Source organism: Myotis lucifugus, unplaced genomic scaffold (assembly GCF_000147115.1).
Source record: "Myotis lucifugus unplaced genomic scaffold, Myoluc2.0 scaffold_582, whole genome shotgun sequence".
Lineage (NCBI taxonomy): Eukaryota > Metazoa > Chordata > Mammalia > Chiroptera > Vespertilionidae > Myotis > Myotis lucifugus.
Genome location: NW_005871630.1, coordinates 282,442 through 306,444, shown reverse-complemented (window position 1 = coordinate 306,444; position 24,003 = coordinate 282,442). Strand labels below are relative to the sequence as shown.

At 37.3% G+C, this 24,003-nt stretch overlaps 1 protein-coding gene, 1 non-coding gene and 1 pseudogene across 2 annotated transcripts in view; 1 reads left to right on the top strand and 2 right to left on the bottom strand.

The window, feature by feature from the left end:
• SMC1B (structural maintenance of chromosomes 1B) overlaps nucleotides 1-24,003 on the bottom strand; it is a 52,517-nt gene that overhangs the window by 24,403 nt on the left and 4,111 nt on the right. Inside the window, 13 exon segments of the mRNA XM_006104535.3 lie at nucleotides 417-523; nucleotides 2,036-2,152; nucleotides 2,441-2,578; nucleotides 3,870-4,016; nucleotides 6,206-6,385; nucleotides 7,808-7,993; nucleotides 10,405-10,612; nucleotides 11,184-11,266; nucleotides 15,557-15,697; nucleotides 16,857-17,112; nucleotides 18,393-18,631; nucleotides 20,026-20,229; nucleotides 20,318-20,430. Coding sequence (XP_006104597.1) covers nucleotides 417-523; nucleotides 2,036-2,152; nucleotides 2,441-2,578; nucleotides 3,870-4,016; nucleotides 6,206-6,385; nucleotides 7,808-7,993; nucleotides 10,405-10,612; nucleotides 11,184-11,266; nucleotides 15,557-15,697; nucleotides 16,857-17,112; nucleotides 18,393-18,631; nucleotides 20,026-20,229; nucleotides 20,318-20,430 — 2,119 coding nt within the window.
• On the bottom strand, nucleotides 14,649-14,752 carry LOC111823602. Its single transcript, XR_002826670.1, has one exon. It is a non-coding gene; the product is annotated as a U6 spliceosomal RNA (small nuclear RNA).
• Nucleotides 15,055-15,207, top strand: LOC111823601 (annotated as a pseudogene).

Below are 24,003 nucleotides of genomic sequence, written 5' to 3'. Positions count from 1 at the left end.
ATGATTCCTCTGTGAAACCATATGTCCTGGTGAATTTGGGGATGGGGTGGGTAGAAGTTTTTTACTTTCTTTTCCTATGGTAACTGGCCTCCTTAGAATTTTCGATCTTAGTAATATATTATTTCTTGAAAATTATCATTTTATCTACATATATAAATATTCACAGAGAACTAAGTAAATTAGTGTCTTATTATTCTTTTGATAAGCACTGTTATGTTCCCATTCTCTTATTTTGCATATTTGTGTTCTCTTTAAAAAATTATGAAATGAAAGAACTAGAGCTCTTTATAAGAACATGAGTAATATTAGCTATTTCTTGATACAGTGAAATAAATACCTCAGGCATCCCTTGAATTATGAAATAATAGTTATTTATATATGTGTACTTTGCTCAACAACATTTTAAACAAAAATACCTTTTTTGATCAATTTCTTGTTGCTGTTTAACATGTTTTTTCTCAAATTCACGAATATTTTCCACACCAATTTCTTCACAGAAGTGTTGAAAAATATCATCTTCAACCTTTTACATGATTTCAAAACAATTGGTTTAATAATTAATTTTAAGAAAGTATACAGACAATGCTTAAATCTAAATTTTCCTCTCCAAGGATTTCCTGGATTAGGCAAAAAACTAATCCCAACAAGCATTATTGTACTCTTTGGAGCCTGTGCTTTCTTGTTCTTCAACTCCATAAACTACGCCCATCTATTTTCAAGTTTCTTATTCTAAAAATTAAATAAGAATGCGCAAAAGTAGTTCTATTAAGAGTTTTGGCTTCATGAAGTGTTTAAAATGAAAAACATTTCAATTACATTAGCCACACCAATATGTAATATTATATATAAATAAAATATTCTTTTTACGAGCAATACCACCGTGTCTTAGGCAGAATAAAGCCTGACTAGAGAAGAGAATTAAGACCCGAAAAAGATTTGGAAAAACTAGAATAAGCCAAATCCAACAAAATAACATTTAACTTCAATATTTTTAAAGCCCTGCATTTATGTAAAATTATACAACAAACAAACCTATTTTTACAGTAAGACATGTTTAAAACTTTCAGATTTTAGTTGAATAAAAATGAAATATGAATGTGACTGATGGTGCAATGGTGAGCTGATTACACAGTAGACCATCCGAACCATGGAGTGACAGCTCTGTGTGGTGCTCCAGGCACAGTCCTGCTCAGACAGTACTTTGACATTATGCTTTGTTCTGGGCACTGACAAACAACAGAGCACCCAAGAGGATGGTTACCAGAACTGGCTTAACCTGGAAAAGAGACATTAAGGAGCTATGTAAGTATGGCTTCAAATCATGTGATAAAAGGTAGAACTAAAAGCAATGGGTGAAAATTACTGAGTGATGGTGTGACGGACAACTTTCTAGGGATCAAAGAGAAGCCACAGGGAAACGCATTAAATCAGAAAGTTCCTGTTAAGAAGCAGAGGCTAGATGACCAAAGCTTTGATTCCCCAGAACCAACCACGGTGCCTGGCAAATACAATAAATGTTCCAGAAATAATTACTGAGCGAATTTTTTGGTTTAAAATCCTCACTCAAGGATATGTTTTATTGATTTTGAGAGAGAGTGGAAGGGAGACAAGGAGAAGGAGAGAGAGAAACATCGATGTGAGAGAAACACAGATTGGTTGCCTCTCATACCGGGGATTGAACCTAAAACCTTTTGGTGTATGGAATGATGCTCTGACCAACTGAGCCACTGGACTAAATAAGTAATCTTAACTGATAACTCAAATGACGAAGTTCTTTCTTCCTGATGTTAATGGCAGTGGGAGAGAGACAGAGGCGGTAACTTTTACAATGAGCAAGGAAAGGTTGGAGAGCAGAGAGAGTAAGTATGCACTGGTCATTATCCCCTGAGATGGGCAATAGTGGTTCTCAAAAGACCAAGAAAATCAATTTTGCAAACCAGTAAAACTTAGTACATATTCAAGAAGCTCTAAATCTGGCATCTGGTCTAGAGCTACATTCTACATGCCACTTAGTAATAAATATATCATTCATGACCTTGTCTATCTTTTCTTGAAATTCTTCAATCCTCTGTTGCCACTTTTTGATTCCATCATTCAACATAGAACACTGAGAGTCAATATTTAGTAGTTCACTTTGTAGCTGAGATTGCTCCTAATTACAAGAAAAAAAATTCTTTTTTAGCATGGCTATTTTAGCTTTATATAGTGAAGCAAAAAATGTGATAGGTATCTTTTAGAATAAAAGGGGAATCCATGAGGTAGGGTAAATTCAGGTACAATTGTATAAGATTAACAACCATAAAAATAAAGTAACTAAAGGACTATAATATAATCTCAAATCACGAAGTAGAGTGTAAAATGACACAGTGCTATAGAAATGTAACTCCTGAAACTCCATGTCCTGGTTCTAATGTCCATAAAGTTTTATTAAGTCTCTTACCCGCTGAAAGGCAGCAAGGTGCTTTTTCTTCATCATCTCTAGTTCACTTTGCGAATATTTGAGTCGTGTATGAGTTCCTTGTACTAGAGCCTGTATTTGTTTTAAATCTGCTTCCTTGCGAAGCATCTTCATTAAATCCTAAAGAGGAAGAGAAACATAGTGAGAACATTTTACAGCAGAAAAGGCACTTGCACTTTTCCAAGCGCTTTCATAAGTCATAATGTCACTGACTTTTTACAGGTAGCCACAGCCACATTCCCTCTTCCCTGCTTCGGGGCTGTTAAGAACATAAGCCACCTGGAGTAACCGAGAAGCCATACAGCATCCTCAGACTTACAGCGTCACTCACACTTCCCGACCGGAAACAGGAATGGAAATGGAGGATGCGGACTGCGGGTTCCGCTCAGGTACATGGATGGGACCGTGTGGAGCATCGCGCCTGGCTTTCAGTGCACCCTTACCTTTCTGCTGGCCTCGTCCATTCCCTTCTCCCTTCACTTACCCTCTTTACTCAACCAAATTAACTGCCTAGTGTATGCTCTTCTGTATTTTACTCCAAGGCCTTACATGAACATGTGTGTACATATCTACCTATGTTTTTTTCTTCTTATTTTGCAAATTAAGAATCATATTGAACATGCATCCCTGCCTCTTGCTTCTCTCATTCAGTTACTCACAAAAGTCAACTTAGATAAAGCTCTAAATTCATTCTTTTAATAGCCGCGTATTATTCCAGAGTAAGTCTGTACCAAAATTATTGAACTATTCCCTAAATAAGGGGCATTCACTTTGTTTCCAGGGTTTTGCGACCACAAACAATGCTGCAACAACATCCTTGAATGTCGGCCTTTACTATAAGCACTGGTGCTCCTATTTCCATGCAATCGATTCCCCAGGGTGAGATTGACGGTCAAAGGTATTCATGTTCTTAATAGCTGGTACCAAGCACTTTCCCCAAGACTATAACAATTTACATTTCTATAAATAATGTATGAGCTCACGTTTCTTTACATCTCCACCAGCATAGATATTTTTCCAAGTCTCTTTGATAGGTATGAAGTAATCTTAATTTAATTAGTATTCATCTGAGCACTCTATTGTATATTGAGCATTGTTTCATGTGCACTAGCCATATGGAGTTCTTTCTCTGAATTGTTTAATCCTATCCTTTGCCCAGGTGTTTCTATCATAATGTCGTTATTCATGTCAATTTGTAAGAAGTTCTTTGATAGTACAGAACCTACAGTATTCATTTTAAACTTTAAGAAAACATATACAATGGCTCTTTCCCCTTATTAAAATTTTTTTAACATTCAAGTAGTTTAATTTATCTGGAATTTATTTTTGTATGTTATAATATAGGGCAAATTAGTTTAAAAAACATAATTATTCTACTTAGTATTCTATAACTTTTATAATGTGGATTTACCTTTAATTCTTGCATTAGATGGGTTCTTCTGTCTCTTAAATTCTTTATCTCTTTCTCATCCCAGCATCGAGCCTTGTATTTTAAGTCACTTGAACCTCCAGAGATCACCCCAGATTTTAAAAATAATGTTCCATCAAGAGCCACTGTCTGTAAAATTAAAAATATTTTACCTTGGAGAAATGTACATGAAGAAGATAAAAGTAGGACATAATAAGGCAATTTTTACAGCTGAGAATTTTTAGATAAGAAAAACCACATAATAAATCTCTAGCATATGAAAAGACACCAACCAATAAACCACAAATACAAAACCCTGTTTTACTCAGGCTCAAAGCAATTCTAGGCAACAAATTAGAAATTAAAAAGGTTCAAAATAAATTGTATATTAGTTCCAAACATATTCAATATTGAGAAGAAAAAACCAAGGATATTTGTATCTAATATCAAATAGTTTGCATTATATAATGCTGTCTTTTGAAGATTTTGAAATCACATGTCAATGGCATATTTGACTCAATGAATAAATCTTATGTATACATCATTTCACATACATGTGAGTTTATCTATGTGAAGTTCCTAAGAAGTACAACTGGTAGAATTGCCCATCACAGAGCTGATACGAACTCACACTATCACAGCAGTGAATGGCAGAGCCTCTCTCTCCATGAAGTGTTGTCAAACTTTTTGATGTGGATCAATCTGAGGTGAAAATACTATTTCGGTGCACCTTTATTGGGCATTTCCCTTATTTTAAGTAAGGATGAGTTTTCATATTTAAGAGCAATTATATTTCCTTTTATAAAATTTGTTCATATCCTTTGTCCATGTTTATTTTTATTCATTTTCTGATTAATTTGTAAGAAAATTTGATCTTTACTATGAGTTGCAAGTATTTTCCCTGGTTGTCATGTCTTTTTTATTTTATTCATGGTGGGTTTTGCCATGCAGAAATGTTTTATGTTTATGTGAATTTATCCATCTTTTGCATAGATTTTGGGATTTTATCATATTGCAAAGGCCTTACTCTCTCTGCAATTTAGAAAAAATTCCCATGGTTTTTCTTAGTGAACAGATATAAACCATTAATATTTGTTAAATGAAGGAAGGAATAAACAGTCTTCATGTGAGTTCTTTAAAATGACCTCACAAATCTTCAAAAATCAATTTTACAAAATATATTTTACAAACATACAAAAATAAAATGTAACATATTTAATTAGGTAGCAAAATAAGGAAGATATCTTAGTAGCTCATTTATTCCATCTGCTTAAATTTAATATGTAGAAATCAATGACAGTGATTCCTAAGACTGTGATCACATTCTCATTAAAATTATTACTGATAGGAGTACTAAAACATGTGAGAAGTTATTTATGTTAGCCAGTCAATAAAAAACTAAAAATTACTATCTTTCATAATAATAGCCTGTTTTGTGTTAACTTGCAATAGTGGGCATTCCAGATTAAATATTTTAATTCACTAGTAAATAAAAAAATGACTACGATTTCTTGAGAGTTATTTGCAAGGCACTATAGTATTTTGAATGTTATTACTTAATTTAACCCATATAACTCTATGTAATAGGTACTGTTATTTCCCCAATTGTAGATGAGAAAACTAAAATCAGAGGTTTAGAAACTTGTCTAAAGTCACATAAGTAATTCCTCAGCAGCATCACGGTTTTGCTTTATGGCTTATGCCCCACGGCACTATGTAAGCTTCATCAGGGATATACTAGTAGTTTTAAGAAAATGTGTGTCAGATAATCTGAGAAATGAAACATTGTTAACTAAATACACACTCTATTCAACTGAGACTAAGACAATATTTATTTTTAAAACCAAAATTTCCTTGAAAGATATTTAGTACATTCATTTTAATTGTGCCAATTTTATAACTTCAAATGTGTTATAAGTAAGGATGTGTAAGAATTCTTCCATTAAACTATGGAAGAATTAACCCAGAATATAAAATAAGCACCTAAATTTTTCCGGATACTCAGAAACACATGTACTACACATTTAAATGCAGGGCATATCGAGATTCAGCTAGAACATATAATGCATCTGAGCAAAAAAAATAAACTGCCTTGAAGGTATTATTACAATAAATTTAATTTCCAAAATATAATTTATGATATAGGGAAATGCTACAGAAGTGAATTTTTGAAAACTCAACTAAGCATTATAAAAACTACTGAAGCCATAACCATCTTAGGTTCTATGATAGTTTTCCTTATTAAAAGTCATATGAAAGCATATACTAATATTTGTGTAATATATTAGTCTTATACATCTTGCTTCAGATTACCCGAAAGTACAATCTAAGCATCTTACTTTCCGTCTTTCAGGCCCATCGAAGGCAATGCGCCTTGCTTCCTCCACAGTCTCACAGACAAGGCCATTTCCACACACAAACTGAATCACTTTCTTCAGCTGAGGAAACTGAGTCTTTATGACATCAATCACCATTTTACAGCCTTTAATCTCCCGCAACCTTTCATTAATTGGCTTGATCTAAAAAGTTTAAAAAACACTTATTAGATACACTAAAATAAAAAACCAAGTACAATACTCTAAATTCTTTCTCAAAAAGCATACATAAGCGTGACAGTAAGAGATTAACAGTATACACTTATACACAATAAAAGTTTGACAAGAACCTGTCAAACTGTATCCCACCATTGGCTCATGTACTATTTTTAAAAAATACACTTCGTCAGCCCTAGCCAGTTGCTCAGTGGATAGAGCACCAGCCTGCAGACTGGAAGGGTCCAGGTTCGATTTCGGTCAAGGACACATACCTTGGTTGCAGGCTCAAGGCAACCAATGTGTTTCTGTCTGTCTCTCCCACTCCCACTCTCTCTCTCTCTCTCTCTAAAAAAAAAAAAAAAAGAAAAAAAGAAAAAGAAAAATATCCTTGGGTGAGGATTAAATTAAAAAAAATACACTTCATCAAAGTCCAGAAGATAAAATTTCCAGATTCGACTCCATCACTAGCCAGCTGGGACAAAGTAATGCATGATAAGCACTCCATGCTCTCAAAATCATAAACTCTAGTGAGAGATAATACCTTTATGTGTGTGTGTCAGAAGAGTGGCACAGCACTGTGGCGCTCAAAAAAATCACTGAGAGCTAATTAGGAGCAGGGCTGAGATTCATACTCAGGTCAGTCCTGGTCTAGGGCATGTGCTCTTGACCACTGCCTTCGGTTCAGGTTCTGGAAGGCAGGACCAACAGAACATTTTCTTTAGTAGCCACGAAAAAAAATCAACGAAGGATATAAATCTTAAAAAAAAAAATTGACGAGAGAGAGATTTGTTGTTCCACTTATTTATGCATTCATTGGTTGCTTCTTGTAATGCCCTGACCGGAGCTGGAACCTGCAACCTTGGCATATTGATCGGGGCGATGCTCTACCAACTGAGCTACCCACCCAGGGAAAGGATATCAATCTTGACAATGACAGAGTTCCTGCCTCAGGATTCAGACTCTCGATACCCCAAGGCCTCTCAACACATGCCCCAAGGCTCCACATTCGCCTGCTCTACCAAGACTGATGCACATTTACTGGATCACTGACGCATATTTACCACTGAGACTCTGGTTGGCATTTCTCCGACACACCTTATGTCTTATCTATCTCTTACACTTTGCTATTGAATAAAAATATTGCTGTCTAGTAGGCTAAAACAATGTCCTCAAAAGCATCAAGGTAGAGTTATGGCAAACCAGCTATGGAAGAGATGGTATGAAGTCAGAAAGGACAGCACCCACTTGATGTTATTCCTGGCCTGCCAATACATTAACACCAGCCATCTGAACGACTGGCTGGCATCCAGGCTGATTTTTTCTATCACTACCATAGTTTTAGGCAATAAAGACATACTTTAAACAAGGTTTATCACTACTAAATGCTAAACATTATAAATTTCTTACATCAAGGTAATCTAGAGCAAGGAATGTCTCAGGTTCGGCTCTTTCCTCCTTCAGAAATCGAATACAATCTCTTGCTACTTTTTCAGAGGTTACAATAATGGCGACTATGTACCGGCCAAAAAGCTTAGTAACAGCCAGCTGGTACTTCTTATGAATAGGATGACACAGGTCAAGTAGTCTTCCAAACTTAGCAGGTTTCAAAAGAGGAGAGCAAAAAATACATTCATGAGGAACATATAATTCATTGTTTTCTAATGTAACAAAGCAGCATAAACCAAAGACTAATTTGATAAAATTATAAACATCAGATTTTCATGGAGTCTCATTCAAATGGACATAAGTTTTATTATGAAATATTCATTTAGGTATGTCATATTTCACTTAAGAATAATGAGGAGGAGCTAGCCTTACCAAGGTGTTAAAATATGTTTACAAAGCCACAGTAATTAAACGGTATTCATCCATTCCCTCATTTACTAAATAAGAATTAGGAGGACCCCTCATTTCATCACCACATGCAGGTACTGAGCTAGGCACTGGGTAAACATTACTGAACAAAGCAGATACATTCTGACCTCACAGAGCTGTCTATCTAGTAGGGAAGAAAGATATGAATAATCAATTATTAGACACATGTACAAAATAGACTTATAATAGACACTGTGGTAAAGCACAGAACACTCTGAGAATGTATTACATGTAGGTTGACCTGAGATGCCAGGGACGGCTCCCCACAAAGAAGTGCTATTTGAGATCTGAAGGAAGGTCAAGAATTGATTAGATTCAATTCAGTAAGTTTTCTTAAAAATGTCAGAACATCAACCATATGATATCAATGCTTCCTAGACTATCTGAAGATTCAATTTTATGTCTTAGACTCTTTTTTCATTTGCTTGGTTCCACTTCAGGAATACTAATTTCTTTATGATAGGTCATGATTGTTGTTAATACTTGGTATCCTGCTCTTTTTTTTCTTCTCCTTTCACCTTTGGCTATTAAAAATTCTTGCAGCACACTAGTTAAAAACTGCTGACCAAAGAGTACTATGCTAAGTGAAATAAGCCAGTCAGAGAAAGACAAATACCATATGCTTCCACTTGTAAGTGGAATCTAATGAACAAAATAAACAAACAAAATAGAGATAGACACATAGAGAACAGACTGACAGCTGTCAAAGAGGAGGGGCCTGAGGGGCTGGGTGAAACAGGTGAAGCGATTAAATAAACAAAAAACCAAACCTCATAGACACAGACAACAGTATGGTTGTTACTGTGGGGGCAGGTGGAAGAGGATAAAAGGTGATGAAAGGAGACTAAACTTTGGGTGGTGAGCAAACAATGCAATGTGCAGATGATGTATCGTAGAATTGTACACTTGAAACCTATATAATTTTATTGACCAATGTAACCCCAATAAGTTCAATAACAAAAATAAATGCTTTAAAAGGATATACTTCAATTTTTAAAAAAATATCCTGGACTATTACCATTTTCTGAAGTTTATGGCATTAGATGTATATGAGCCCTTGTTGGCCCAGTTTTTTTGTGTTTTTTTTTTTTAAAAAAAATACTTTTTATTGATTTCTTACAGAGAGGAAGGGAGAGGGATAGAGAGCTAGAAACATCAATGAGAACGAAACATCAATCAGCTGCCTCCTGCACACCCACCACTGGGGATGTGCCCGCAACCAAGGTATATGCCCTTGACTGGAATCGAACCCGGGACCCTTCAGTCCGCAGGCCGACGCTCTATCCACTGAGCCAAACCGGTTAGGGCCAGTTTGTTGTTTTTTTTAACTAGTTTTTGTCATTTTGTTTGATACTGGGGGAAGGATTCTGTGACCAAGACTTACTCCTTCATCATTATCCTGAAGTCAAGACCAACAATTAAAAGTCAGAAAGTAAAAAAGGATGGTATAAGGGAGAAGAAGCTGGGGTGGCCAGAGATAGGAGGAAAATCATGAGACTGGTATCATAGAAGCCAATGGCAGGGGTTTCAAAACAATGCAAGTGGTTAACAGTGTCAAGTGCTGAAAACAGGCCATCATGAAATAAGGACTGGGCAGTGAACACTGGTGTTAGTGACCAAAGCGTGAAATGCCAGACCCTAATACCAAAGGAAATAATTTTGTGAAGTTGACACTCTAAGCAACAGATTAGATATTGCTGTATTTGGGCTAATGAAATATACTAGCAAAACTGAATGCAGGTCAGATTTAGTAAATAAAAGTTCATTGTTACAAAAGTATATCAATGATGTCTATTGAAAATATAATTAAAAAAAACAAAAACAGGAAGAGGTGTGAGGCTGTGTGCTTTGGGGAGAGAAACTACTTCATGGCAACCAAGTCCTTGGGGATACTGGCCATAACCTGGACTTTCTGGTAATGTGTTCATGGAAATGTTCCTCCCCCAAAATTACTTATCTATAGATACTACTGGATGTTATTTTCATTTTTACCCCAAATACTTACTATAGTTTAAAAATAAATAATAAAACAAAGATTTCTGAAATAATTTTTCTTTCAAATAATAACATTTTAAATCCCAAATAAGAAAGCTTAGCCTTTTTGTTTAAATTAACTGTGCATCTATTACCACAGCATCTGGGTAAAGTCTTTTAAGGTTTTCCAGAATCTCTGCTCTCTTTTGCTGACGTTTTCCCTCATGGGTATCAATCCCAGCATTCTGCAGGTCACTTCTAATAAGACTCATCTCTTCATTAATTTCCGCAATTCTTGATTTTGTTTTTTCAATTTCATCCACTAGTATTTCCTCTTGCTGTTTTTTCTCTTTCAAGCAATCCCTACATAATAATAGCAAAAATAAATTATATAGCAAAAAGTAAAACAAAAATTTAGAAATTACAAGATACAATATACTCAGGTCTGGCATTGCAGGGGAATGGAATAGTGCTCTATCAATTGTAAGTGATGAAAAATGCAATAAAATAAACCTAGCACCAAACTTGGGCAAAAGAGATTTTAATCATTCTTTAATGATCCAAAAGGTACATATTTCTGGATATTGAAAAAGTAAAGATAGAGCAATATAACCAGAGCAATCATCATGGGCTTAATAAGTAAATGCCAATTTAAAAAATTCTCAGTGGGAGAATACTTAGATTGTACTAGCCTTCATGACATAACTTTTATTTTAAAATGTTAATACCAAAAGAGAGTTTTAAGTTTCACTCCTGATAAACATTTATATTTTCAAAACTTAAATATTTTATTTACGTGCTGAAGCATAATTTTTTATTATATACACTGGGAGAGTGAAAACGTTATACAATGAAAGCATTTACTTGATGAATATACCACAAATAAACCAGACCCTTGAACTATGACAGCTGCAAAAACCTTAACAATACCCACATGCATGTTTTTGTATACTCCTCCAACTTCTCTATTCGCTTTTTATGATCTTCTATTTGTTCTTTTACTTGTCTTAGATTTTCCTAAATTAGGAAATGAAACCTAAAATCAATTACAGCAACTCCAAACAAATAAAATTGATTATTTTTCACTATCTGCTTAGAACTTACTGTAATATCCTTAGTTGTTCTGAACTTGAAATACATCAAATATAACCACATGAAAATACTCATAAGAGCAAATTTTAATTGTGAAAAGGCAGGATGGTATAGAGCTTTGAGGTTATAAGAATCAGGATTCAAATCCTGGCTCCACCCTTTACTAAATATCTGATCTCTACAAAGTTTACTGTGGTAAACTCAAACTCCCTCCAAGGGCATTATTTTCAAACTAGAGGCTTGATGCATGAAATTCGTGCAAGGGGCACCTCTGTCTCAGCCCCCGCCGCCACAGCGGCTTTGTCCAGAAGGTCATCCAGAAGGACTTCTGGTCTAATTAGCATATTACACTTTTATTATTATAGATGATATACAGTTCTTTTCTTTTTCACATATCTGAAATTTTTTTAGTTAAAATATTTTAAATTAGTACCAAACTGAGATGGAATAAATAGGTCATCCACAGAGAAATAAAAGAACAATGAAATAACAGTAGAATCTAATCTTAAATGTGCAACTTAATTAACTAAAAGAAACTAAATCTCAGAAAAATAAAAACTAGGTGTCCCTCTCTGAGCAATTAAGAGAAATATTATCCTGCATTATAAAATTAGTTCATAAATGAAAAGATGCCATTTGATAATGTTATAATATAGTATAAATTGAGTATTTCTCGAGAATATCAATAATTTCTCCTGGGACTTCTCCTTTAATATAGACTATCTGTGCTTTGTTATATATAATGAATTTTTAAAAATTTATTTTTCAATTACAGTTTACATTCAATATGATTCTGTATTAGTTTCAGGCGCACGGTGAAGTTGTTAGGAAATCATGTACTTTACAGAGTAGCCCCCCCACTGCTTCAAGTACCCACCTGGCCTCATACATACGCATCCCAATATCACTGACCATATTGCCTGTGCTGCAAACGATTCATGCAATAAATACTTATTCACTGGCTAACATGGCTAGGACCTAGAGATACAAAGAACAGGACTCCTGAAGGGATGCAGGATAGAGGGGGTCAATGGGAGGGGGAAGGGGGACATCTGTAATACTTTCAACAAGGACACAGTCTCTGCTCTCAAGGACCAATGTCTCGTGGGAGAGACAGATAATTGAATAAGTCATCCCAGCGGAGTGGCTTAGTGCTATACTAGCACAGGACACAGAAGGCAACTCTAGGCTGTGGGAGGGGGCTTCACAGAAGTCCTGCTCCATTCCCGTTATCACTACATCTAAGTGCAGTGGTAGTCTCCAATCAGCTTCATGTCTTTAACCTCTCCTGTCTAATTCCTCTTGTGTACCACACAGCAAGATTAATCTTACTCCACTACTAAGTAATTTAAAACCGGAGTGTAGAAAAGTAAAAAACACAAGTCTTTTTCAGTCTACCACACCAGGAAAAAGAAGAAATATGCAAGTTTTTAAGTGGAAAGGAACAAACATATTCTATGAAGATGCTTATCTCACTGTATTCATGTATCACACAAATTCACTGCACAAACAACTCTGCTAGGTGCCAGAGTAGTAAAAATAAGCAAGACACCATTCATTTTTCTCTAGGACGCAAGCATCTTAAAATTAGAGCTCCCCTATTGAAATTTTAATATTTCACTTAAGAATTCCATGCAAAGAGAAAAAACAAGATTACTTCACAAAGAACACAAAGTTTAGTCAACTAGGAAACCTGCCCCTGCCTTTACTCTGGCCCCTCTCAAGGCTTGTGTCATGCCAGATGGGTTTCTTTGTGGCAATTACTTCACTGGGCAGGTGGGTCTCTGAGGGATCACTCCCTGTTATGCAAAGAGCCTGGAATAAGCGTCAGACATGCTTTGGTTGAGGAATAGCTTTCCTGGAGGAAACGTGAAAGACCAGGGCCATCATCCCACAGGGAGGGGGTCAGGGACTGGGTGCTCTGCTGGACACATAATGGGGGAAATCAGTCTGCCTTGGTAGCAGGCCTTCTGCATTTGAGATGCCAGCTGATAGTGCTAGTGTCTGGAAAACCAACCACTGCGCAGCACCTAGCCATCTGGTATCTGTGGGAAGTTATGCCCCCTCCTGTCCGGGGAGGGAGTCCCCAGTCCTATGGGACACTGAGTATGAGTACAGATTTCTCCATCTTTCTCCACCTCAATCTATTTCTTCTCCTGTCAGTGTTTTCATATTCAAAAGACAACAGCAATTCAACCAAAACGTACTGACATGTACTAAGTACAAAATTTATAATGGACACTATATGAATCCTGCCTTTAAGAAGCTTCCAGTCTAGTAAAGCTGTACCAACTAACTGTGCTTTTCCTTCAACTGGATAAAATTCTTTAGATATAGATTAAGAATGAGTGATTAGATGCAGAAGAAACTATTCTCGGGTTTTTTTTTTGGTGGGGTAGGGAGAAAAGGCAGGCTAGGTAAGGCTTTGTGCTGTGGTAACCATGGAATTTAACATGTAGCGGTAAGTAAATTTTTTCAAAATTAGCATGCACAAAGGCAAACGTGTGCAATGAGAATTTATAGCAATCAGTGTACAATCTGATAATGCAATACAAATTATTCAAGTATTTAAAAATTAATTACTGCTATGTTACTATATTTCCTGCTTTTAAAATTTATTTTAATCCTCACTCGAGGATATACTCATTGATATTAGAGAGGAAGGGGGAGACAGGGAGAGAACATCGATGTGAGAGAAACAAATCTGTAACCTCGGTGCGCCCTGACTGGGGATCGAACCCACACCTTTCGGCGTACGAGACAATGCTTCCACCAATCCACCAGGCCAAGGCCTTTTTTCTTAACTTTTAAAAAATTAATTTTAAAGAGGGGAAGGGAGAGGAAGAGGGAGAGGGAGAGACAAACATCGATGTGAAAGAAAAACATCAATCAGTTGCCTCCCATACACACCCCGACTGGGGACCAAACCCACAACGTGGGTATGTGCCTGACCGGGAATCGAGCCCTCAATCTCTCAGCGGACAGGACATGCTCTAATAACTGAGACGCACCAGCCAGGGGACATTCTTCTCCTCACAAAAGTCCTTTCTTCTATTCATATGATTATCACATACTACGCCAGTGATGGCGAACCTATGACACGCGTGTCAGAGGTGAGACACGCGTGTCAGAGGTGAGACACGAACTCATTTTTTTGGTTGATTTTTCTTTGTTAAATGGCATTTAAATATATAAAATAAATATCAAAAATATAAAACTTTGTTTTACTATGGTTGCAAATATCAAAAAATTTCTGTATGTGACACGGCACCAGAGTTAAGTTAGGGTTTTTTGGTTTGTTTGTTTTTTAAATATGGAACGCTTCACGAATTTGCATGTCATCCTTGCGCAGGGGCCATGCTAATCTCTGTATTGTTCCAATTTTGGTATATGTGCTGCCGAAGTGAGCACAAGTTAGGGTTTTTCAAAATGCTGACACGACGAACTCAAAAGGTTCGCCATCACTGTCCTACACCATGAGGCTTTAGAGGGAAAGATCAGATCTTGGTGTAGTATCACACTCCTTTTCATTTTATTCTACCTGCCCATCACTATGAGGTAGACATACCTATCCTCATTGTACAAATGAAGAAACCAAAGTGCAGACAAGTTAAATAATTTAATTACCAAGATCACACAGGTCAGTAAATAACAAGACTAACTGGAAGCCAGGTCTGTCTTACTCTAAGGCAGACCATTAAAATGCTATTTTGAGCTTTGCGCAGCGGCAGTATCATAGCCAATGAGGTTTATCTGAGGCGGGATTATTGCTAACTGAAAAAAAAAATGCTATTTTGATGGCCACTTCCCATGTAGACTATTACACTCCTCTTGGGCAATGGCCTTAATGTTTCCAAATAATTTTGCATTCACCTCTATTTGATACTTAATTGTTTTTTCCCTTTATGTATCCTCCTCCTAACCTCACTGGACTATATAATACATGTAAGAATAGAGGCTATATCATCTGCCCATCCCTATCACTATATAGATGCACAGAAAATGCTTACTGACTATACGAATGAAGGCACCATCTGTACCTTAGACCCTAAAGTGGCACCTATATGACACAAGCAGCATAACAGGTAACCAAGAATTTGTTTATTAATCGCTTATGTCTGATGTAAATCCACTTCTATATTGAAAAGCTAATATAAAAAGCTAACAGCATTTCACTGAAAATATTTGTAAATCATGAGTGTACAAACCAAGTACCTGAACTTCTCCATGCCTCCTCTTTGCAAATGCCAATCTCTCTTTCTCAGCCTTCTGTTCCCACTGCAGTTTTTCCAGTTGTTGGGTCATTATAGCCACCTTCTTCCTTACTTGTTCCTTAAGTTCTTTATAACGATCCAGCTGTGTGAAGAGCATTTAAACATTGTAACTCAAAGAAGCATGAGAGGCAAGTCTTTATGTGATATCCTTTATTAACATAATTACTAACAGATATTTAATCTCATCAAAAGTGTTTTACATAAATTAGATCAGACTTGGCCATCTTCTCCAGATAAATGTGAACATTAAATGAATGTTTTACTTAAAATAGTTTATATACATCAATAAGATATTCAAAATCACCTCTAGCAGGTCTCTGTAAGAAATCCTTAAAAGAGAAGGGAGATTAAATCTCATTAAATCCAAAAGAGGAACTCAGAGAAAATTATGTACTTTTCCTATTTATGTAGTCACAAAATTTTAGTACCTATATTGTAATGTTAGACTACTATAAAGTTAATGAAAAAGATAAATGATAAAAATTTAGTGGAATGTTTAAAAACTCTGAATTACAAGTTTTTGGATATCTACCATCAATTTATTGTACGTAAATTTTATATACTACACTGGATATTAATTCATCACTTAATATTTTAAATCACATTAAGTAATCAATTTCCCTGTCAATTGTGATCATCTCTTCAAAGCCATATGTATCTGACTTTTAAGTTTTTTTAAAAAAAAATATATTTTATTGATTTTTTACAGAGAGGAAGGGAGAGGGATAGAGAGCTAGAAACATCGATGAGAGAGAAACATCGATCAGCTGCCTCCTGCACACCTCCCACTGGGGATGTGCCCGCAACCCAGGTACATGCCCTTGACCGGAATCGAACCTGGGACCCTTCAGTCCACAGGCTGACGGCTCTATCCACTGAGCCAAACCGGTTTCGGCAATGACTTTTAAGTTTTTATAATATTCATAAGTTATTTTAAAAACACAAGAATTACCTAACACTTATTACAAAATGATATATATATATAATCACCTTGAAGTATTTTCTATGACTTTAATAAACTCAAAAATGCTATAATGCCATTTAATCTTATAAAGAAAAATAGCCTAAAGATTAAATTTAGATTCCATATACAGGCTGCAAATTTTAAGTCCTCATAATTTAGATTCTGAGGACAATCTCTTAAAGGATCAGAAAGAGAGGTCATTCTTCAAACTTTTTTTCTAATTAAAAGAAGTTGAAAGACTAGAAATGAAAGATTGCCCATGTGCTGAATTTTTCACCTGACTGGCTTCTAATTCAATGTCTCGCACTTTCTGTAGGACTTCTTCCGATTGCTTTTCAAAACTTTTCCATGCAACATCTAGATCAACCAGCTCTGTCTCTAGGGCTTTTATGTCATCTTCCTGTTTAGAACATTGTTTTTCACTGTCCTTCATGGATTTCTTAGCCACATCTAATTTCTTAAGATGGTGAGAAGTGTTTTCTTTGGCTTTAATATACTGGGGCCTCTTCTGATTTAAAAGTGCTTCAAGAGATCTACAAAGAAAAATCAAGTCTGCTTTAAAGGAAATTAAATGTTGTGATAAATAAAGGGAAGAAGTTCTTTTGACCAGATCACACATTTAAAAACAAATTCTAAAAACTCACTTTCAGAGACTGTAAGCAGAGCATCGTTGCCAGAGTTAGGAGGAGGGTTGAATAGGTGAAGCACAGGGGAATTTTTTGAGTGGTAAGTACTCTATATGACACTGTAATGGTGGACACAAGACATCACACGTCTGTAAAAACCTACAGAACTTTATAGCACCGAGTGTACTTTAATGTATGCAAATTTAAAAAATCACTCAGAGGCGGCCAAGACATCCTAGATGGAATGTAGAAAGCGACAAAAGAATCTAACTGTATTTCATATGCATTAAACCACCTTACTGAAGGGGTGGGGATAAAAAGTGCTAACCTAAGTAACTTTAGAAATGAGTGGCGTCTGCAAAGCTAAAAGCAAAAGAAACTGTACATAAGCATCCTACTCCAGTTGATAAGGCTGCTTCCTAGGAGGGTATGATGTCCAATTCCAATGCTGCCGTACGTGATTCCTAGAACTGAACAACTGAGCAAATGCTGGCATCTTGTGAAAGGCAGGTTTCTCACTGTTGGAGTGGGAGGTTGTAGATGGGCAAGGAAAGGTCAATATCTAAAGTGATGTCAAGTTGATATGATGAATCATTAGATAGATATGTCATATAACATATGATCTGTGGACATCCCTGATACATATAACATGATGGGAATGGCATTTTACTCCTGTGGTTTTCTTTCCCAAATTCATAAACCCTAATTGTGAAAACCCTATCAGACAAATCCCAATTAAGGAACACTGTGCAAAAAAACCCTGAATACTCTTCAAAACTGTCAAGGTCATCACAAACAAAGAAAGTCTGAAAAACTGTCACAGGCAAGAGGAGTCTATGGAGATGTGATCACTAAATGTAATATGGCATTCTGGATTTTAAAAAAGGACAATAGGTAAAAACTAAGAAAATATGAATAAAGTATGGACTTCAGTTAATAGTAATGTATCTGCATTGGTTCACTACTTCTGACAAATGTATCATACTCATAATGTAAGATGTAAGTAGGAGAAACCAAGTGTGGGGAATATGGGAATTCTGTCCTCTCTTTATAATTCTTCTGTACATCTAAAGTATTCCAAAGTAAAAAACTTAAAATAAACAACTTTCAAAACATTACTTTTATTTTTATTTTCTCTATTGATCTACTTAAAATCCAACTGTTAATAATTATTTTTAAAGACTCACTTTAATTCTTTTTCTGTTTGTTGCAGCTGTCTAGTTAGCATCCCATGCTCCTTTTTCTTGGCTTTCACTGTGTTTTCATGATGAGAAAGAGATTCTTTTGTATCACTCAAATTCCTATTCACATTCTCTAACTCAGTGTTCAGCAAATGAATTTTTTTCTCATTATGGTATAGCTTGAAAAGCTGCAGTTGAATCTTATTTATTTTAAGTTCTTCAAGGAGAGTCTGGTAACGTTCTGCCTATAAAACAGTAAATTCAACAAGAGTTAAAAGGAAGCATATTTAAGTTGACTTTTCATAAACTCAGCTATAATGCCAACAAATAATTTCATGTGATATACACACATGTAAAAATATTAAGAAACAAAAAAACATCACTAATAAGGAACACATCTACCTCTCATTTATTTCTTTAAATATTTTTTAATTGCCTACTATGTACCAGGCCCTGTTCTTTGTGCTGGGTATACAGTGAAGAACAAAACAGAAATAGTCCCTGGTCTTTTAAGTTTAAAATATAGTTATTCTAATAGGCGGGGGGGGGGGGGGTGAAGAGGAGTCATTGAGTAAACAAGTAAACAAATAATAAATAAGATATCATATAGCAATAGATGCTATAAAAGAAACAAAATAGAGTAATGCAATAGCACCAGAGAGTGGGTGCTAAATTAGATTGGGGGCATGGACAGCAAATGCCTGACAGAGAATGGCTTTTTATGAAAACGTGAATGAGAGTATTTGCCACGCAAAAATCAGGCATACAATTACCTAGGCAGAGGAAATAGCAAAAGCTCTGGCTAGAATGGAATGTGGGTGTTCAATAAATACTCAAGGTCAATGTGGTAGGAGAGTAGAGGAAGTTAAGGCCTGAGAGGTGAATAGGGGCCAGATCAGAAGTTTGAGAACCACTGCCATGTAAGGCATAAACTCTTCACGCTTATTTTTAGTTCAGGTGGCCTATTTAAGAAAACACACACACCCAAATGGTGAAAAACATATTGAAAGACTTATTTTTAAAAAAATGTTTTTATTGATTTTTAGAGAGAGAGGAAGGGAGAGGAAGAGACAGAAACATCGATGAATCAATCGGCTGTCTCCTGCGTGCCCCCTACTTGGGACCCAGCCGCAACCCTGGCATGTGCCGACCAGGCATTGAACTGGCGACCTCATAGTGCATGAGATGATGCTCAACCACTGAGCCACTCCAGCCATGCTCAAAAGGCTTATCTTTAACGAATATTAGGCTTTATTTGTCTTATCTACACTAATAAAAGAGAAAGATGCAAATTGACTGTACCTTCACAACGCCCACCAGCCAATTAGGAGTATGCAAATTAACCCAACAAAGATGGCAAGTTAATTTGCATATGCAGGCGCTGAGCAGCCGGGGCGTTCCACACTGCCCCAGCCGCTCCGGGCCTCTGGGCAGCATGGAAAGGTGGAAAGGCGGCTCCAGCTGGAGCAAAGGCGGTGCCAGCAGCCAGGGGAAGGAGGCCCATTTTTGCACGAATCTTCGTGCATGGGGCCTCCAGTAGTATTAAAAGAGTCTCATTAGTAACCCCAAGCCAATATCTAGCAATTCTGACAGTTTTTGTATCCAACACTAAATTGGTTACATCTTCATGACACCTTACCTCATCTTTCTCTAATTTTGCATGTTTGCGCTCTGCAGCTATGTTTTTTCTTTTATTAAAATTAAACTGTGCATCCTCTTCAGCTTTCTGTAACTTTCTTTTCTTTTCCTCATATTCTCCTATAAGCTCTCCTGAAGTGCTGATTTCCTCAAAAAACTGGGTTCTTTCTTTGGGTTTTTTCATTGAAATCGACTCTACAGTTCCCTTTAAAAAACAGTAAAGCACACCAACATGTAAAATATAGTGATGGTTTTTCAAAATCATGAATCAAATAAACTTTACAACTACTTACTTGAAAAACTAGACAGTTCCGTGCTTTGACTATTATACCTATCTTTTCCAACTCTGCTATATAAGTGGAACGACTCACAGGATTATCATCAAAACGAAATTCTGAGCATCCCCCTAAAGTAAATAAAGGCTGTTATAGGAAGTATAAATATCCGACATATATCAACTGTTGAAAGTTTTATAAAATTATTTTTCTTATTGAAATGCCAGTTATGCAATAATATACATGTTAATACATGCATTTAGTCAGTCAACAAATACTGTATACTACATACCAATGAGTTCCCTACAGCAGTAAACAAAACAGACAAAAGTCTGACCTCAAAGAACTTATATCCCAGTAATGGAAACAGACAAAAACAAGATATGTAAGTAAAATAAATATGAAAGAAATTGGTAAGTGCTATGAGTTAAGTAAAATAGAGTTGGGAAGAAGGTATGAAAGTTTCTGTATGCTGGAATCACGCATTTGCAGTTTTAAATAGGATGGTGCTATGGTCTGAATATTTGTGTCCCTCCTAAATTCATGTTGAAATCCTCACCCCCAAAGGTGATATCATTAGGTAGGGCCTTTGGGAGGTGATTAGGTCATGATGGTGGAGCCCTCATGAATAGTATAGGTGCTCTTTTTTTGTTTGTTTGTTAATCCTAACCCAAGATTATATTTTTTTTCCCATTGATATTTTTAGAAAGCGTGGAAGGGAGGGAAGTGGGGGAGGAGAGAGAGAAACACGGATGTGAGAGGGACACATCAATTGGCTGCCTCTTGCACTCGCCCTGACCAGGGCCAGGGATTGAACCTGCAACTCAGGTATGTGCCCTTGTCTGGGAATCGAACCCGTGACCCTTCAGTGCGTGGGCCAACACTCTAAGTGCTCTTATAAAAGAAGTCCCATAGAGCTCCCTGTCCCTTCCACTATGTAAGAATTCAGTAAGAAGTCTGCAACCTGGAAGAGAGCGCTCATCATCACGACCATGCTGGCACCCTGATCTCTGACATCCTGCCTCCAGAACTATGAAAAATAAATTATTATTTTGTATAAGCTACCCATTTTGTGATATTTTGTTATAGCAGCCCAAATGGACTAAGACAGATGGGCAAGGAACAAGAACAAAGCTGGAGACATCACACTTCCTGATTTGAAAATATATTACAAAGCTACAGTAATCAAAACAGTATGGTACTGGCATCAAAACAGACATATAGAACAATAGAACAGAATAGTGTCCAGGAAGAAATCTGTACATCTACGGTCAACTGATCATCAACAAGGGAACCAAGACATACAATGGGGGAAAGATGGTCTCCTCAATAAACAGTGTTGGGAAAACTGGGTATCTACATGCAAATAAAATGAAACTGAACCCTTAGCTCACACTACCTATGAAAATTAACTCAAAATGGATTAAAGACTTAGCGTAATATCTGAAACTGTAAAACTAATAGAAGAAAACACAGGTGAAAGGCTTTCTGACTTTGATCTGGTCAGTAATTTTTTGCATCTATCAAAAGCACAAGCAACAAAAGCAAAAATAGATAAATGGGATTGTATCAAAATAAAAAACGTCTGCCCAGAAAAGGAAACAACCAACAGAGTGTAAAACAAAATCAATGGCATGGGATAAAATCTTTTCAAACCACATATATGACAAGGGGTTAATATCCAAAATATATAAGGAACTCATACAATTCAGTAGCAAAAAACCAAAGTATTATAACCCAATTTATAATGAGAAAAGAACCTGAATAGACATTTCTCAAAAGATTATATGCAAATGGCCAACAGGTATATGAAAAGGTGCTCAATATCAGGAAAGATTAGGAAAATGCAAATCAAAACTACAATGATATCACCTCAAACCTGTTACAATAAAAAAGACAAAAAGGCAAGTGTTGGTGAGGATGTGAAGAAAAGGAGAACTTTGTATATTGTTGGTGGGAATATAAATTGGTACAGCCATTATAGAAAGCCATATGAAGATTCTTCAAAATTAAAAACAGAACTACCTGCCCTAACTGGTTTGGCTCAGTAGATAGAGCGTCGGCCTGCAGACTGAAGGGTCCCAGGTTCGATTCTGGTCAAGGGCACATGCCCAGGTTGTGGGCTCGATCCCCAGTAGGGGGCGTGCAGGACGCAGCTGATCAATGATTCTCTCTCATCATTGATGTTTTTATCTCTCTCTCCCTCTCCCTTCCTCTCTGAAATCAATAAAAATATATATTAACAAAACAGAACTACCTTGTGATCAAGCAATCCCTTCTGAGTATATATTCAAAGAAAATAAAATCAGTACCTTGAAGAGCTATCTGTACTCCCATATTATTGAAGTATTATTCACAATAGCTAATGATCTAAATGTCTATCAGTGGGTAAGTAAAGAAAACATGAGAATATTATTCAACCTAAAAAAAGAAGGAAATTTTGCCATTTGCAATTTCACAGAGGAATCCAGAGGACATTATGCTAAGTGAAACAAACCATGCACAGAAAGAAAAATACTGCATGACCTTACTTATATGTGGAATTTAAAATAGTCAAAACTCACAGAAGCAGAGCATAGAATGGTGACTGCCAGGGCTGGGGGGAGAGGAAAATGGGGAGCTGGTCAAGGAATACAGAGTTGGGGAGAACCAAGATGGCGGCGTAGGGAGCGGACCTGTGTGTGCTGCTCTCTCACAGCATCACTGAAACTATCAACTATGAAGTAAACAACCGCCACTCAGAACCATGGGGAAGTTGGCCCAGTGGGAGATCTACAACTGGAGGAAAAGAAAGAAGCGCAGTGAGACTGAGTGGGAGCTACGGAGGCACCAAAACCAGAGGTACGCAGTCACACGCCACGCGGGCTGCAAATGGATTCTCGGTTTTTTACGAACCCTCGAATCCTCTGGGCTTGCTCGGGGCGGGTCTCTGAGGCCCCAGATCCCACAGGGAGAGGCGGCCACGGCCTTGCAGTGGTCGGAGAGCGAGGGAAGTTCTGACACGCGGCTGCTCGCCGGCACTGAGGGACAAGAAGTCCTGGTGTCCCGGGGAGGCGAGGGGCGCGGAGACGCCGCCATCGCTATTTCCTCCACGCTGGCGACTCCCTGTGACCCCGCCCTACCCTCAGGGCTGTGCCAGAGGCACAAGAGGGAATGACTGTGCTTTTACAAACTCTCAAATCCACTGAGCTGGTTCGGGCGGGTCTCTGAGGCCCCAGGCCCCAAGGCGAGAGACGGCACGGCCTTCCAGCGGTCAGGAAGCAAGGGAGGCTCTGGCGCTCGGCTGCTCGCCGGCACTGGGGGACGCAAAGTCCTGGAGTCCTGGATAGGCAAGGGGCCGCTGAGTCTCCGCCCCTGCGACTCCCTGTGACCCCGCCCTACGCAATTTACATTCCCATCTGGGCTGTGCCAGACTCACAAGTAGAAACGCCTTTGCTTCTGCAAATTTTCAAATCCACTGAGTTGGTTCAGGCGGGATCATGAGGCACCAGACCCTACGGGGAAGAGGCAGCACGGCCCTTGCAGCCATCAGAAGCGGAGGGAGACTCTGTTGCACAGCTGCTCGCCGGCACTGGGGACACAAAGACCCTCGCAGAAATCCAAGTGGTCGCGAGAAATTAGCTAAGGCATTAGTACCCATTTGCTGCACCCAGAGGATATGCAACGAGACATTTTATTACCTGACAGGGGGGCGCGGGGTGACT